A 19,049-nucleotide genomic window follows, 5' to 3' on the forward strand; every position below is an offset into this window, starting at 1 on the left:
AAAGTTTTCATTGCTACTGCCACTACTGTTTTGTTGTTTCATTGTCGTTGCCCGCCGTAGCCGCTGCTGCCCTTCACGCATGCAAGGTTGGTTGGTTGGTGGTTTTAATTTTTTTAGTATTATTAATTTGTATATTTAATATTTATTATGATTTGTATTTATTATTAATTTATATTATGCTAATTGTTAAGGTTTAGGGATAAAATAGAATTATTAATTTATTATTGTTAGGTTAGAATAAAATTATTAATTTGTTATATTGTAATTAGAGTAATATTATTTAGTATTTATAATTAATTTAAATATTTTTATTTAGATTCTGTAATTATATTATAAATAATTTATTGATTTTTAATTGATATTTTTTATTATGTATAATTGTATGTATGTATGATTAAATTTGTTAATTTTATGTTGCATGTATATTTATAATTCTTGGATACATGTTGGTATTGAGTTCGGGGGTGTTTGACCCTCGATAATTGTTTTTTGTATGAGAAACTGTAGTTTTCCATTTGAAATTGAATACCTATATTTGTCTATTACTCATCCAATTGTAATTTTTTTAAAACATTTTATAAAAAGCAGAGGAGGTTGTAGAGACAGTAATTGTATTGAGTTTTGAATTGTCCATGTGGACAGTTTGAGAAGAACAATAATTTTTTATTAGTTCAGTAGTACATAACTTGTAATGGACATGTCAAATATTTTACATAATTTTAGTTCATAGCATTTCATGTTGTTCTTCGGGTGCATATTTTATTATGGAGATTTCGTGTCACCACTTTCATTTCGTGTCACTTGAAGAGCAATGCGAAATGTTGGAAAAATTTGGTTAAATATAAGGAATGTTGATTAAAGTTATGTACTATTTGTTGAACCAAGTGTGTTCAAGCTTTGAAGAATCCAATCCCTTTGAAGGTTGATGAAAGGCTGGATGTGCTTGCTGTTGCAGAGCTGTTTTTAGATAGGATCTGGGGTAGAATTTATGTTTAAATACATTCTTGATTGAATCCAAAGCATAAGCACTCTCAAACCTTTTAAATGAAATGAGTTTTTCAAACTAAGTGAAAAACAACCTGTTGTTTTATACTTAGGTGTTTTTAGAAAGGTTGAAAACTATTTTTAATGGTTGATTTACTGTTAAACTAAAACAACCGATTGATTCGTGGAAACAATCGATTGTTTGTTTTGGGACCATAATAGAAAACTGTTTTGTGCTTTGACTGAGCATTAAATGATTTTATAATTGATTACGCTCCAATTTTTAATGCTTTGACCAATCTTTAATTGCAATGAATAGTTTGTTAAGATTTGCTAACAAACAGCTTTGCTTTAATCATAGAAAAACAGATTTGAGTTTTTCACTGAATGAGCTTTTGAAAAAGTTGAGAATTGCTTAGAGATTGAATTGATCAAAGAGTGTGAGATAGGATTATCATCTTGTATTGATTTCAGATCTTCTCTGTAACAAGTGTAATCCTTTGTACCTTTGAAAGAAACTCTGTGTGTATAGCTAAGAAGTGTTGTGTGTTCTTGAGGGGATCAAGATCAACATTCTTAGTGGTGTTGTGCTGAACCAAAGGAAGTGTGTGTCTTAAGGGGATCAAGGTCACTTCTTTGGTTATGTTGTAAGTGATCTATGGTTGATTGCTTAGTGGATTCCAAAGTGGTTTCTGGAAAGACTGGATGTAGCTCTGGGTTAAGAGTGAACCAGTATAAACCTCTGTGTGCATTCTCTCTATCCTTAATCTCTTTAAATTCAGTTTTATATTTAAGAACTGGTATAAACAACCGATTGTTTCTGCGAAACAACCGATTGTTTCTGCGAAACAACCGATTGTTTTTCTGGTGCTGTGATTGTTTGCTTTGTGTTTTGGCAAACTGAATTATGTTTCAAGTGTTTCTCGAAGTAATTTCATTATTGGCTTAAAAGTTTGCGAAAACCCTCTTTAAACCATTCACCCCCCTCTAGTTTAAAGCCATACATTCTAACACTATTAAATTATAATAAAAGTGAATCTTCTCGAATGGGATAGGTTCATACCTATAAGAAAAATGTGAGATTTCACACGCATTAGTGAACACCTCAATGACCATTACAAAACATAATGGATTGAGATAAGATTAACTTCGTTCGCATAAGTGATGAGTACGAAAGAGGAGTAGAATTTTTATACAATTTGTGCAACGTAACGCCAACAGTAATGGTCATGATGAAGTAAAGTTTAGGTGTCCGTGCATTAATTGTTTGAACGAAAGGAGATTGGATGTTAACAAAATCAGAGAGCACCTTTTATGTGATGTGTTTCTACGATCTTATACAACATGGACATGACATGGTGAATTAATTTTACCAAGTGTTTCCGTATCCGAAGAATATGTGGGGTTCACCATGGATGATGCAGTACATGGTGAAGTACATGATGATCAATTGGAAGACATGATTCGTGATGTTGGAGTTGAGTCTTTTACAAAAGCGCATGGATAGGGAAGTATGTCAAGCGATGTAGAGACTTCATTGTATTTTGGATCATCTAACTTCACACGGTTGTTGACGATGTTAAAATTGATGAATTTGAAGGTAATAAATGGATGAACTGATAAAAGCTTCACGAAATTGCTTCAGTTGTTGAAGGATATGCTTCCAGAGGAAAATACTCTACCTAATCTTAATTATGAGGCAAAAAAGATTTTTTGTCCGATGGGTATGGAGTATAAAAAGATACATGCATGTCCTAATGATTGTATATTATACAAGAAAGATTTTGAATTGTTGAAATATTGTCCGAGGTGTAGGTTATCACGTTAGATTTATGTATTACATCTAATTTAATATAAATGTTCATTATTTTGTAGAAACCTCATCGAAAATCAAGTCCGTGAAAGAAGCTTGAGATTCCTATTGATCAACCTATAGCTTCTTTAACAGTAGCGACAAAAGATAATGATCTAAACCCTATTCAGATTCCGTGGGATGATATTATTTTTGGAGGAAATGTTGACATGTCCCTGTACATATACATGTCAGATTTGTTAGAATTTGCAGCTGGAAACCAGGAGCTCAATATAACTATAGTTCAATTTTTTATGATGTAAATATCTTTACTTGTATTTCAATTTACTTTATGTTAAATTGTTATTTATTATGCTTTAACTAATAACTTGTATGTATTTGTTTGGAGTTTCTATTAATGACCAGAATCAAGATGTTTATGGATTCTTGGATCACTATTTGATTAATCCAATTGGAACAAAGAAAGTTGAAACTCAGTCATACATCAATGGGAAAACACTCTGATTTCAGAGGGAAAACAAATTTATCTTTGTCATTATATTAATGAGTAAGTTCAATTGTTATATAAATTATTATATTTCATGTTTTAAATATTTACTAACTTTTTTTATTGATGATATAGAGGTCATTGGCAGTTAATTGTGTTATTCGTAGTTGATAACACTATTGTGTGGTTTTGTTCACTGCATAAGAAGTCATTCACACATTTGAAGCAAATATATGGTAGTAATTACATTATAAACTTAACTACGTATGTTACTTAAACGTCTACTAACGCGATTTTTTGTATTAATCAGGACATGATATGGATAGAGTATACTCAGAGGTTGACCCAGTGCAAATTAACAAAAGCTGACATGGTTGAGCCTAAAGGTTTGTAATTTTTGTCTTCCTTTTTTCATTGTTTATCAATATTAACTTTTAATTTCTATTGAATTATAATGTAATAGACAACCAGAAGGATATGAGTGTGGCTATTACGTTATGCAATAGATGGTTACCATTGTAAGACTAGACATTAAAATAGATTGGGAGCAGGTAATAATATTTAAATTAATCCTTATAATTTTTTTAAATTATATGTATCTTAACACTAATTAATATGAATCTTAGTTGTAATACAGTTCTTTACGGATGAGCAACCATTGTCTTTGGTCGCCATAGATTATGTAAAACATGCTTGGGCCATATATTTCCTTAATTTTTATAACTCTAGGATAGCTAATCAATAGTATAGGAATTGGATAGATAGATAGATAAATATGAATATGTATTAGTGTTTGTAATATATTTTTATCAATATATATATATATAATTTGCTTCTTTGGATGAATGTATGTATCTGGCTAGCTGGGTTTAACTAAAAAGGTTAATTTAGATAGGAAAACACATAAAACATAATGAACTAAAAAAAAAATCCCATAATACACGACAGTTATGACCATAACCGCCGTTTATACCTCTCAGGGAAGGGTATAAAAGGCGATTATGGTCATAATCGCCGTTTATACCTCCATCTTTTGTTGAGCCAAGGGAAGGGTCTAAAACAGAGATTATGATCATAATCGCCGTTTTATACCTCTTGCATGTATAATGTTTGGCAGTGTTGGGAAGGGTAAAACACGACGGTTATTACCATAATCGCCCTTTATGTATGACATAAACATGGTGGTTCAAGAGACATCGTCTATGTCTCAAGAGAATACACTACGTGTTTATATATAGTGGTTTCGAGACTGTTGTCTTATTACTAAACAACCGTCACACCCCTTTTCTGCACCAGAGCTAATATCACAAACAAGCAGTCATGATTCACATATTAAACCACACAACATTGTGCATTACGAATTCTGAAATCCAGTTACCTACTATAGATCTGCCAATCCAGAAGCTTATCGGACTCACCAATCCAAAAGCTTATCGTACTCACCAATCCAGAAGATTTATGGATGCCCCAATCCGGGACTTATGCGGATTCAACATTCCAAAATGCAAAAAAAAGTGCAGATTCATTGTTCCGTAATCCTATCGGACTGCACTGTCTGGCATTGTTTATAGGATTGCACAAGTTGGTTTGTAAATTTAAAACACATATCGAATTGTACTTCAACAATGGAGGTATTTCGACTTCTACAATTCGGTGTACAAGAAGAAAACATAAATAAAAAAATGTAAACAAAAACCATGAAAAAAACGCACATCTCACCTCACCACTGCCTTCAAAAGCCACTTCCAACCACAACCACCAAGAACTATTCACCACATGAAGAACAACTCACTCACTCAATCAAAATCCTTATATGTTGTGCCAAGAGTACATTTGGTATTTAAAAATTATATGAAAGTGTAGGAAGAACCAGTAGAGCTACAAGGAGAATTTTCCAAACATTTTCCATACTTTGGTTTGAATTTCTTTTATGAATTATGAAGAATAGTGAAAGCATCTAAGAAGTGTAACAATGTCATGGTTTGGATAAGAAAAATATGATTTTAACCCGTTGATACTTTAAGCCACGATTATCTACGCGTAGCCTTTTGGGTCTAAGAAAAAACTGAAATGCAATATAATCTAATATTGCGGGAAAAAGCTTTTCTTCTTCCCTCTCTACTGAAAAAATGGATGCACTCAACACATAATACACTGTTTCACCCTCTCCCTCGCGTTCCTCGTGCTTTCTTCCTCGCTCTTGTGGTCTTCCTGCTTGCTTTCTTCCTTGCTCTTGTGGTCTTTCTGCTTTCTTTCTTCCTCAATGTCTGACGTTCTTCCTCACTTCTCACCTGGACAACATTGAGCTTTGGTAAGTTTGTCTATCATGTCTCGCTCTTTCATCTATGTAATTTAGGGTTTTTTTTTCTGTTAGACTTGTTTGGATAAATTTTGTTTTATTGTTTGTTTGGGGTTTCGAAGATTTTTAGAGTTTGGAATGTTTGGAAGTCTCTGGCCTCACAACACCGACGAAAACTTCATATTCAACTTTGGTGCTTAATGCGCCACTGCTGTGGTCAAGGTGTCGCTGCTGGTGCTGAATACCAAATTCTAAAAAATGTTATTTGACCATGTCATCCTACTACTCAACATTCATTTTTGCAATTCTGTGTCCAGCTTGCAGACAAACTCGTTCTGAAAAAATCATCATGTCCTTTAAGTGTTCTCCTGGTTATATTTGAATCTCCTGGTTAACAAAACATTTCAAATTAAACATTATTTTCAATATTTAATAGCTACAAAATATAATTAATGAACACTTACATAATTATTTATTTTCAAAATATGGCACATATACTGTAAAATAACACAACAAAATTCCTTTATTTAGTCTTTATCTTCATATATTTAGTCATTGACTCTTCAATACCATATGCTTGTGTATCTCCAAGATTAATAACTTCAAGGTTTTTATTTTATTTAATAATCTCTTTGTACCCAATTTTCTAGTGGGTGTTCCTTATGCATTATATAAACCAGTAATGTAGATACTATTCAACTAGAACCAATCACTCCAATAGCATACTGAAATGAAGAAAAAAGAATACTGAGTCAGTTTTTTTAAAATGTCAAATTAATTAGTTTTATACTAACGGGTTATATTTAGTTACCTGATTGTGGTTAGCAAGTTGATAATAAAATATAAACAATAATTAGCATTTTTAGAAGAAAAAAAAATATGCTCATTATAAAAGCATAACTTGAATTATGTGTAGATTAATAAATTGTTGGACAACTTCAACATCTTAGATAACATTTTCAAATTAAATGTTTAACCTCAAATTTAAAATTGAATTGTTTGTCTACGAATGCGTTAAGTTGAAAAGGCATATTAGTTGAATATGCAACTTAGAGATATAAAAAAAAATATGAATTAATGAATATCTATAGCTAACTAGTTGCATTCAATTAATTAAAATGACAAAAAATTATATAAACAAAGCAATTCCTTTGCATTTTGTCCAATGAAATCCTTGACAATTTTATTAAATAATAAAAAGATCATATATTCAGAGTTGTTAATGACCTTGATATACACCATAAACCTACAACATGCATAATATTTCAGGTAATAAAATTATTTTGTTCTTGTAATTAATAAATAAATTTTAAAACATTTGAAAGAAAAAAAAATAAGAAGTTTTTATTTACATCAAATGATTCAATTAATTCTGAAAGAAGCATTGTTTGAGTCTTCAACAAATCATCTTATAATGACCAGGGATTTGAGTTACAACTCAAGAAAATTAGACAAGAGTCATTCATTCTAAAAAAAAATTTAAACAATGTAAGATTGATGTCTTAAATGAATAATAATTAATACTTATAAAAAAAATTGAACCACAATTTATCATAGTTACTTTTCTCTATAGTCTTTATCACATTAATGTCTGAATTGAATAATGTTAATCAACAACACATCTTCTTTAACATAAGTTGGTTTGTCAATAAAAGAGATAAAATCAAAGTGATATATATTACTATAAATCCATGAAACCAAATTTGAATGTACTAGTAGAAATCTTAAATTTTGGATCATTGAGAGATACCATCACATTTTCAAACTCTTAAGTATATTCTTCTATAACTAAACACTCAAACTTTAATGTTTTCTTAAATATTGGAAAAAAGATTAATGTTTTCTAACAATGCAATTTTTCTCTCTAAAATAACCTAATTCTCATTAGCGTATAACGTTTGATCATTGAGAAGAATATTAATATTAACAAAATTTAATGCATTATTAAGATGGACATAATCATGTTTATTCCTATTTTAAACCGTTTGAAATTTATATACGTTTTTAATATATTTTAACTCGCTATCAACAATAATTTTGTTTTATTTCTTTAGTAGTTATATATTTTTATTTTGCTTGCTTAAAATTCACTTAAAGCAAAAAAATGCATATTGGCGTTATCCTATCAAATTTGTGTAAATATAAGTGGCAAAGAGACGGAACCAATGCAGGGTATGAATTTTTTTTGTCTCTTTACTATTCTAATTAAATAAATTTTATAAATTATATAAAAAATTAAAAATATTTTAATAATTTAAATGAGTATTAGAATAGGTATGAGAGATAAATATACACATATTCATTTTCATCTCCATAATTTTAAATTATCTTCATATTCAATTTAAAAAATTAGTTATCACGTACTCTATTCTCAATGCAATAATTCTTTATCAAAATCAAGATAAATTCAAATAATACCTATATAAATGTGTTCATTTGACCCTAAATATAAAATTGATTTTGTCAAAGACATATTTTAAAATAGTAGAATGAATTAAATAATTTGAATGCTAACTTTTTAGAATGAATATATAAAATAAGTTTTAAAAATGTGATTGAATTCAATGAATGAGAAATGTGAATGATTTTTTAGTTGAATAATTTATTCTCACTTATTAATATATTAGATGTGTTTGATGAAACACTGAAAGGATTCTAATAGTTTGAGCGGAGGAATAACCCCAGACTTGAGGGGATTCATACAAATATAAATAATTAAGTTGAGAACTTTTAAAATATAAAATGAATAATAAAAAAGCTATTATGTATTAATTTTGAACCAAATTGGTCTTGAACCGTTTTAAAAACTAAACCTGAAAAATATGCAGTGGTTTTTGCTTAATTAGGAAAGAAATGGCAAATAAATAAATATAAGAAGAAATCTAAAGAGAAGCAATGCATTACAGAAGCAATAATAGCATACAAAACTAGGGTCAAAGGCAATGGAAAAGAAGAGGAAGCAGAAACCAAGAAACAAGGTTAACATAATTTATTCTTAAGCATGCAAAGAACACCTTGTCGAGTGGTTATAATGCTAATTCAAATTGGAGATGTGACGTGTATATGAAGGTAGATAAGGAGTACGAAGACAACCACAATCCCATGGCTGAGGGAATGATGTAATAATAAAGAAACATGGGAATCCTCCACCCATTACTGTGCTCTAGAGAAACAAGAAAGTGAGCAACAATAAGCTCCCCTGTCAAAAGAAAAAAAGGCAAGACAAGAGGAACAAATCAAGCCAAGTCTATCATAATACACAACGGGCCTGATTGTAAATTTATCACAATGCTACATGGCATTACCGCAATATATCAAGATACCAAGGTTGTCCTGATCCTTCCACATGAGGCTGCTCCAAAGTAAATAGAACACAAGGTTGTCCCTATCAAATTTTGCCATTCAACAGCTCCTCGGATGAATGTGTTCAATTATCTAATTAACTCAGCACTGACTCCGAGTTCACATGGTGACCATGGCCCCCAGAATTACCATTAAATCCAACAACAGGTATAGAGCGCTGAGCAAAATCAAGTAATAGTTTTTTCTGGCGGTCATCTGTGTGAGGTAGACTTGCACGTAAGAGCTCAACTGGCATTTCCTTGCTAATAGCATTAGCAGCATCTGCACCAATGGCAGCCATATTTGGTGTCCCTTGTATAAGGAATGATTGCATTACACCGTCATATTTACTCACACAATACTTAGTCAGAAGGCCAAAGAATTCATCAAATGTAGACTGCCAAAGTGAACGGTTTGCAATATTATAATTGCTAGCAGCATGAGGATCAGTTAGAAGCTCAGTTGCCCTTTCAAGCACGGATACTAGAATAAGGGAAGCCCCATCTCCGGCCGAACTTCTGAGTGGACGTAGGGGAGGTGGATCAGAAGTACAAACAGCTGCTGCTAGACAAGCACTAATGGAACTTAGATCCATTTCACGGATGCATCTTGAAACAACCCTGGCAAGGTTATTAATAGTCTCTGCTGGAGCTGGATCAGAGGGAAGATTACCAAATAAAAACCTTAAATGCCGAAAGATGGCCATACAGACTATGCGCATTAGATCACCACCAGGAAAAAGCAGTTGAAGGTACCTAGCAAGTAGCTTCCGACCCTTGGGTAAAGAAACTATCCTGAGAAAAACAAAGTCATCTTTTGCGGCAAGTGTAACTGTCCGTCCATTCTTTCCCAGTGGATCAACTAAATGAAGTGAGGCAGCAAGTCCTTCCAGAAGACCCTGTCGTTTCCGTTTTAACTGAAGACCACCATCTTGAAGCTGATTAAACTGTAGGAAACGATCAATATCATCTACATCAAGAAGAAGATAAATACCATCTTCAATTGTGACCCTAGCTGCAAGCATTGGTTCCTGTTCGAGTGGTTTCTCAGAAATGCTTTGCTCAGGACTACCTACATTAGAGGAATTTGGAGGATCAACTTCCAGTAGAGGACGGGGCCTGCGAATCGATGAGAATGGAACCCTCCCTAGAGCATCAACCTGAAGAAAAGCATGTGGTTCAGCATTAGAAGAGGGCCGTAGAGGAAGTTCCCTTATTTGAGCTGGACTAAAGTGGTGCCTCAATTTAGCACCAGAAGACTTTTTTGCAAGACAACCTTGGTGGTAATAATCATCAACATATGGATCATTGCTGTGTGTTGCTGCAAGCTGCATTCTAAGAATATTCTCAATTTCCTCAGTTGTCATGTGCTTGGATCTAAATCTAGGCCATCCACTATTGCTTCTAAGGCCACTTGTATCAAAACCCTGTGGGGAAAACCGGAGATTTGGTCTACCTATTTGAGCTGATTTTGGCATTTGATCCCTCAGTTCCATCAGCCCAAGCATCTGATCATACTTGTTAATCATGGGTAAACCTGAGGAAATATTGGGATGATCTCCAGGATATAACCCAGCCTGGTTTACCAATTGATTCTGCATTCTCTGACTAAGAGGGGAACCAGTAGGAAATTGGCGCATGTTTCCACCAAAAGGAGGCCCATGATTTATTCCACTCAACTGTAATGCAGGATTGGAGAAATGAGAACGATTTTGAGGTGACAGTGCCATCTGAGCTCCCATAGCATGATAAGGAATGTTTAAGTGCCCTGTATTGTGACTTGGAGAAGCTTGCTGAGATCTACCACTGGGTGGAGGATACGAAGTAAATGAAGAGTTAGGTACCAAAATTGGTTCACTAGAAAAATGAGGAAAATCCTGCTGCTTGTCAGGATATAAAGATGTTCTATGCAATGGCCTCGTTTCTTGTAAGTGAGCAATTGTGGAATGTGGTTGCGATGACCATCGCTTTCCATCATGAGTAGTTTCAGTACCATACATATGCTGATCAAACCAGTTGGGAGCTGATTCACCAGATTGGAGCTGGTGATGTTGTTGCTGCCTTGGCTGCTCAGGATATGAGGATGTTCTGTACAAGCCCTTTGGTTCATGTAACTGAGAAAGAGAAGAATGAGGTTGCGATGACATTCTTCTTCCATCCAGAGAACCCTCATTATCATAAGCATTCTGTTCATACCAGCTAAGAACATCATCCTTCTGTGCCCTTTCAGCCGCAGAATCTGAATAAAATATAAGATGATTAAAAATTCAGTTTAGTGAAAAAATTTGCATACAGTGACAAAAGAAGAAACAGAATGCTAAAATGCCAGATGTAAGGTCACTGTGAACTCAAAGACACAGAACACCTCATCTTAATTCATCAATCTTCAGAGATGGATTTTACAGACAACACAGTCTGATGAAATATCATATCTAGTAAACAACTGTGCTCCGCCTCAACTATTTATATGATTAGTCGGTGACCCAAGGAATCAATTCTATTCAAGTTTGCAACCTTCGCCCAACTCCTTTATTTATTCTGAAGTTTTTCTACTAAAAAGATTACCACATGATCAATAATCATGCAGCAAAAACCCTCACCTCCTTTCCATTGACATAGAAAGGTTGGATCATGATATTACAGGTTCTATATGTATGCTTGCACAGTTGCAAACATAAATTACATTTTTAAAGGCATATGCAAGTTCATGATTTAAGTTTTGGTGATGGAGTTTTATATATATTCAAACAATCCAAAACTTCTAAAAAACCAGATGTATAGTGTAATACGAAATCAGTGATTTGGGGGAGAATTTTGAACTATATGGATAAAGAAAATAGAGAGAAAGATAAAAAGAAGCAAAGAGCATAAGAGGAAATTCTGAAACACTCTGCTAGCTATTTTTCAGTTTCAGTTCTTTGTTCCATTGTATATCCACTACAAAAGTACTGAATTGATATTACACTAATGTCAGCATCCACAGAACAAAACAGTATATTCATCACGAGTGTTTTGATCCAGTATCATTTGTATGGTATTGAAGCTCTAAATCATGGTAGATGTAAATGATGCATATGAGGATGAAAGCTTCAAGGTGTATATTAGAAATAAAAATGGTGAGCTAAACTTTATATATTTCTCAACATTCCAATGTATCTAATCAACAAGCTATTACAGAGTCCATAGGAAATTAGCCACCTTATAATAACTTGATCAGGTGTTTCCTCCATAGTTAGTGTGGTGTGTCAATTTATGCAGTCTCCTAATTTATCATCAGAGTGTAATAGTATAATTTATGAGACAAATTTAGGTATGCTGAGTCAAGGATTGTTACATGAGAACAAAGGGAATGCTCAAATTGAGGGTCAATAGTGGATTAGGCTGGTATGCTGGTCAATACCTGGTCTACCATCAGATGTTGCATTTTTGTTGGCAATAACCTTCTATTCTGGAAAAATTAGAGCTAAAGTGTGGTTTCTAGATCCAGTGTAGAGACTGAATAACAAGCTATAGCAATGTCTTATATGGAGTGGGCAATACAGTTACTTCATGAGATAAAAGTTTCAAAACGTAGATTCTATTAAGTTCCATTTTTAATAATCAAACAGCTTCAGTCAAATCATGACTAGGATTTCCTCAAGCAAATCAGCTTTTTTTCACTTTTCAAGTTAAACAAACACCACTCCAAATTAACCTATTCCAACTTCCACATATTCATCCTAACACCTTTATGCTTACACTTCATATAAACAACTACCATGTAAAAGATGGCCTCGGTACAATGGAAATATATTACAAAATGTTAAATACATATAAAATTAAAATCCATGAAGAAAAGGGGCATTGTTAAGTTATGATGAAAAAAACAATAGAAAATCATTTACAATTGCTTTACTCACTCTGTCTCGATCCCTGTTCACCAATAAATTCTGTGCTTTTTGGTTCACTTACAACCTTGTTCAACTGAAATTAAACCCAAAAATACACTTAATCTTTGTATCAACATGCACAAAGCAAAATATGATCACATACATGAGAATTATTATCAAAATTATAAAAGAAACTGAATTATAAAGCTAAGCACATAAGTAACACAGAAAGAAAGATTAAAAACTATTTGTTGTGTTGGAGAAGGAAATCATTAATTTAGGTAACAAATACATTTCAATAAGCCTGAAATATCCAAGGAATCAAGCAAAGTAGAGTAGCCTTTCATTTAACCAACTATGTCACTTTCTTTTTTCTAGTTTTCTTTTTCTAAAGTCCCATAATAAGTCTAAATTCCCTGTATACATGTTTGCATAATAATTTTCTCACACATTTTTATTCCAGTAATTTCAAGTGAAAAAATCTAGTGGAGATTTGGTCCAATTGTCCAATATTTCTTGCTAAACTAATTCATTTAACCAAGGGTAGGAAACCTTAATTTAATAGTCGGTTCGCCAAGCTTTTTGCAAAGGTTCTAAACAGATTGAAGTTGCATGATCCAAGCCATACTGATACATAGGAATGACAAAGAAGTTGGATTTAACAGCAGAAGAGATGTTGCCATATTACTAATGATTTCTCTCATTTGCCAAGAAGGAAGTTGTAACACGGAAAAAGAAAATAATGAGAAAAATAATATATACAAGAAATTTAGTGGGGTACAACCTAGAGAGACCTACATCCACAGGCCAAACAAGGAAAACTCGTAATGACAAAAGGAAATTAAAGTGAGCAACCACTGTAATGACTAAGAGTAGGTACCTTTTCATCTTCATCTACCTAATTGTCAGTCTAGACCCTCCACTTTTACCAAAGTCCCCATGAAAAACAGTCCCTCCATCTTGGGTCAGATCACATGTTGGACCAGGCCAAGATGAAATGCATGATACTCTATAATGGAATAAAACATGATTTACTGATTTCCTATCCCATACAAAACCAGAATCTCAGTTTCATTATCTCCAAGATTCATTAGCACCTGAAATGGTCCAAGATTCTGTATGTAGTATCTATATTGATTATTTCTTCAAGGGATCAACTTATTGTGAACATTTTAAAGTTAGGATTTGGTATCAGAAGCAGATAATGCTAATCTCAAGGACATGCTAATAATAAGATACACTGGCGGATTTGGTATTAGAAAAATATGGATTATTGCTCATTTTAACATTTAAAAAAAAAATTAGAAACTACCATTCGGACTTGTCAACTTAGAAACTCCAACTCTCTAGCATACTAGCTTGGTCAACTAAAATGAGATAGAGTACTCAAAAGATCAAGCTTCTTGCTTGATACCTTGAACTAAATTAAAAACAAAATTCTTTCTTAGTCAATAAAAATTCTAACACATTAAATGAGAATATTGAGAAACAGGACCAAACCAATTCTTGCTTAAACTTTTAGTCACGGGAACATCGAGAGATTTTAAGAAAACAAATAAAGCTGAACTATGCGGTAAAATAAAGGTTCAGAAATATCAACAACAGAAAAAAAAAATTACTTCTTTGTCTAACACAAGCCTTAACTGACTTATTTGAATCAGTACAAAATGATAAATTTCATATAATATAATATATATAATATAAGTAATAAAATAAATAATTCATCAATTCTTTAATGAATGCAAGCAAATTGAGATAATATCATGACAATATTTCAGTTAATTATCTAATAAAAATATCAAGCATTTAAGAAGAGAATATCATAATTTAACAGCCTTACCTTCCAAAAAGTAGTACTGAGATCATCAATGTCAGAAAGAGATTTTAAATCCTCAGCCTGCAAATTGAAAGAAGTGAGCTGATAATAATTCAATGAGTAGTAACAATTAATATCCATTGATTTTAGGACTGGTGGGGAAGGGAACAGAGATTCTGCCAACATTTTTATATTTCAAATTATTCTCGAAGCAAAATTTGAAGTTAAAGTCGAAAGAATTATGGACATTAACCTCTTCTCTGTTGACAATGAACTCCCCATTAGACTCAAGCAAATCGTCATCATCTTCTAACCCTCCCAGCTCAACTTCTTGAACAGCACTCTCCGAACCAAAAAATGCATATTGTGATGCATCAAAAACAGCACCTAAATGTTTCAACCATTAGAATTATGTAACATGAAAAGTATAGGATGCACTGGTGATGGTACAATATCAAATCATAATGTCAAGTCAAGAAAGTTGTAAAACAATTATTTAAATATGTAAGACACCAAACATTGCATCAAGTCAAAAGATACACAAGACACCAAACATAATATCAAGTCAAAAAAAATATATACACTAGTAAGACATCGCACCAATTTCAAAATGTAAAACATAGAAAAATTCTCATAATAATCCTAATGGAAATGAGTCATTCATCGAAAGTGCAACAAGTCTTCACTAAAATAGAAAAAATGTAAATAAAAAAATATTCCTATAACAAAGCATTGACACGTGGAGAAATAGCTCTTAACTCAGCACCATCTGGATTTGCACAAAAAAAAACCCTGAATCATCTACCAGTGTAAAGCAGTTAGAGAACCATTACACAGTCACCAAACAGTCTGGTCATCAACTGCAGCAGTCAATAGCAACATACCCCAGAAGATGGCAACAAAAAAATCCAATTCATATGAAATAATCAGCATATTAAACATTATATTTTGGTGCAGCTACAGCATTCCGTGTAAGAACTTGGAACCTGAAGCTTAAAAAGGCTACTGTGTGTGAACTGAAGACAACAACCAACAAACAATAGAAATGCAAAAGAACTCCATAAAAATAATAGCCAGTGATATTGAATCAATTTTATTATAATTCAAATCAAATTAGTAGATAAAACAGACCAGATCTACATGAACAAACAGAATAAATAAAAACATACCAACAAACACCCATAAAGATAAGGTTAAGATAGAAAATAAATTAAATCCCAAAAGATGAAGCAAACCTGTGGAAACATTCCCCAGTTGTCTAAGATCCTCTGTGTTGGGAACTCCCCCAACATCACCCCCAGTTCCAAACCCATCCATATCCACCATGAAAAGAAAGCGAAAACAAAACCCAGAAAGAAAAACAAAAGATTCAAAGAGAAAAGAGAATCCAATAAAAAAAGATTGAAACTTTAAACACTATATCTTTCTCAGTAGAACTTGAAACTTAAACCGAAGGAAAAAGGGGAAAACGAGGAAGGATAGGAAGAAGAATATCCGGCCAAACAATTGAGCACATGAAAAAAAAAAATTACAATTTGGATCAAAAACAAGGAAAAGAAAAGGAGGAAGAAGATAAAGAAAGAGAGAGAAATAAAGGGCAACCCTACAAATACAAAGGAGATACAGATTGAGATTTATTTCAGAGATTTGTGTGTGCTGAAGAACCCTAAAACCGAACCGGAATGCGACTAGTCGATAATTATTTTTGTAAACAACAGTTGCCAATGAAGATTTATTTATATTTGCATTCTAACAAAATTTATACTAATAGTTAGTATCTATTAAACTCTTCATTAAGGTATACACATATTTTATTATATTCAAATATATAATTTTATAAATAATTAGCGAATTTCTTTTTATTAAAATAAAATATATGTAATTTTAATTTTGTAAAACTAGTATTAAAAACTTATATAGTAGTAATTTTTTTAAAAATATTTAATTATTTTAAAATAAACAAAAGTTATTCCATTATTGACTTTATTAAAGAAAATATTTTTTATATTTATTAAAGATAAAATTGTTTATTTAAAAATAAATCATTAACATTAATAAGATATTTTTTTAAACATAAATTCTTATTGTTTGATTGTTTGAGTAACATTTTTTAAACTGAAATAATTGTCTTACCGATCTATGATTTGAGTAATATTCTCTAAACTAAAATAACTTGTATAAAAATTTACCTACAAAATGAATAAAAAATATTTAAAAAACTATCAAAATTATTTATATTTATTTTTAATTGAACAAGTTTACCTTTTAATAAATAAAAAATAATTAATTAATTTAATAAAATAAATAAATTAATATTTTTTTAAATAATGATTATATATGATTTTATAATAATTTTTTCAAAATTATATATCTTTTTTTAAATGATATTTTATTTTAATTAATTACTTATAAAAATTATAAAAAATAAAATTATATATTTTTTAATCTAATAAAAATGTGAATATGTGCATGTGTTTTCATTAGAATAAATGATTTTTTTAACATTTTAAGTAATATTTTTATAGGTAATTTATTTTAGTTTAAAACAACAATTACTCAAAGGGTAAAATAGTAAGAATTTTTATACACTAAATAAAAAATATCTTTAGTAACGTTATAGATTAATGTTAGAGAATAAATTATTTAATTATTTATTTTATCAAATAAATAAATAGAATATTTTATATTTATTAAAAGATAATTGTGTAATTTAAAAATGACATAAAAGTTATCAAATAATAGTAGAGATTGATATAATATTTGAATGCTAATTAATTTTAAAAAAAAATAGGTATAGATTTGAGTTTTTGAATGAATTTGAGTCTTTTAGGTTTTTTATAAAAGGAAATATATAAATAAATATATATGTGTAATGTTAATTTAAAAAATTATTTGGTTAAATTCATTATTTATTATTTTAATAAAAAATATTCTCATTGATTGGATACAATATAAGTATAAATAATATCTTATTTTTTAAATTAAATTAAATATAGAAATGAAATAGATATCTACATATATGTCATCTCTATATCGATCTTTATTTTAAATCATTAAAACACTCATAATTTATTACTATTTTAGTTTTACAAATTAGATATAACCAATATTTGTTTTTAAATATAAATAAAAAAAGTAAATAAACTTGTCTCTATAGTATTATATGAATAATCTCAAAATTTAGGAAATTATCATATTGATATTGATAGAGTACGGAGATATAAGTATATGTAATACCTATATTCGTTCTAAATTATTAAAAGACTCATTTTATTAAATAACTTAAAACTTATATTTCATACTCTCTTTTATCCTTAATTTCGTGACCTTCTTTTTTTTCTTCCGGACCACATTTTTTTTTTCCTCATAGTTCAAAATCCACAAAATTTCCTAATGTATTTTTCCTCTTATCAAATAATGTATTAATTTGAAGAAAATACTAACCTTAATTTCATTTAATTAATTATTTAAGGGGCACACGTTTTATCTTTCACATCAAATGATAATATTTTATTACCCACTAAACAAAAAATCATTCATTTAACAACTCAAAATAATAAATATTTACTTAACAATTCAAGATAATAATATTTTAATTATATTTAATTTATTTTTTTTAATTGTAATTTTCTCTATAATGTCAAAAGTATGTATTATTTTGATTTAATTATATTCCATTTTCTATTCTTGCTCCTTTGCACCCCGTTTGTTTGTAAGCAATGAAAAAGATTACAGCGTGGAAAGCTTGAAAATCAAAATATTAAAATATTAAAAACACAGAAAACCATAAAAATTTTATCTTCTAAACTTTCTTTAATATACGTATATTTATTTAATTATAATTTAATTTTTTAACCTTTCTATTTTTAACTTAAATTATTATTATTATTTTTCTAAAATTAAATTATATTTTAAATTTAAAAATATAATTAAGACTACAAAAAAATAATTATTATAAAATAATATAATTAATCATATTATATATATGTAAGAAATTATAAACTTAAATAATGATAATAATAAATATACTTTTTAATAATAAATAAATAAATTTATATAATAATTATATAAATTACAAAAAATTGAAGATAAAAATAATAATGTTATTTAATATAAAAATAATTTTTATCAAATATTTATATTTATAAATATTTAAATAAAAAATAATTATATTTTATAAATAAATAAATCAAATTAATTTTTTAACAATTTTTAAATATAGGAATAAATTTGTAAATTTACATTTTTGTCAATTAAAAAAAATATAATTTTAATCACATCCATCACATCAGGAACTTTTATAAACTTTTTCTATATTTTTTCTTCTATTTACCTTAATCCAAACATCTTAACTTTATTTATACATTCTCTTCAAATCATCTCAAATTCACTCTCTCATTTTCACTCCTTAATTCAAACAAAAAGATAACATCAAGTTCG

The 19,049-nt window shown here is 30.2% G+C and overlaps 1 protein-coding gene across 2 annotated transcripts; it reads right to left on the bottom strand.

Annotated features, from left to right (window-relative positions):
* Positions 1–8,547: 8,547 nt before the first annotated feature.
* LOC137835048 (protein PAT1 homolog) lies at positions 8,548–16,347 on the bottom strand. Of its 2 annotated transcripts, XR_011085004.2 has the most exons (6): positions 15,845–16,322; positions 14,863–14,996; positions 14,634–14,690; positions 12,824–12,887; positions 8,889–11,163; positions 8,548–8,782 (listed from the first exon to the last, which is right to left on the bottom strand). XR_011085004.2 is itself a non-coding variant. In XM_068643382.2 (5 exons), the coding sequence occupies exons 1-5, from the start codon at positions 15,933–15,935 to the stop codon at positions 9,023–9,025; spliced, it is 2,487 nt and encodes an 828-aa protein (XP_068499483.1). In that variant the 5' UTR covers positions 15,936–16,347; the 3' UTR covers positions 8,548–9,022. The 2 variants fall into 2 exon arrangements, 1 of the variants encoding a protein (XP_068499483.1); XM_068643382.2 differs by having other exon boundaries at positions 8,548–11,163; positions 15,845–16,347.
* Positions 16,348–19,049: the final 2,702 nt, after the last annotated feature.

This window comes from Phaseolus vulgaris, chromosome 5, assembly GCF_051622355.1.
Source record: "Phaseolus vulgaris cultivar YP4 chromosome 5, ASM5162235v1, whole genome shotgun sequence".
In the NCBI taxonomy this organism is placed as follows: domain Eukaryota; kingdom Viridiplantae; phylum Streptophyta; class Magnoliopsida; order Fabales; family Fabaceae; genus Phaseolus; species Phaseolus vulgaris.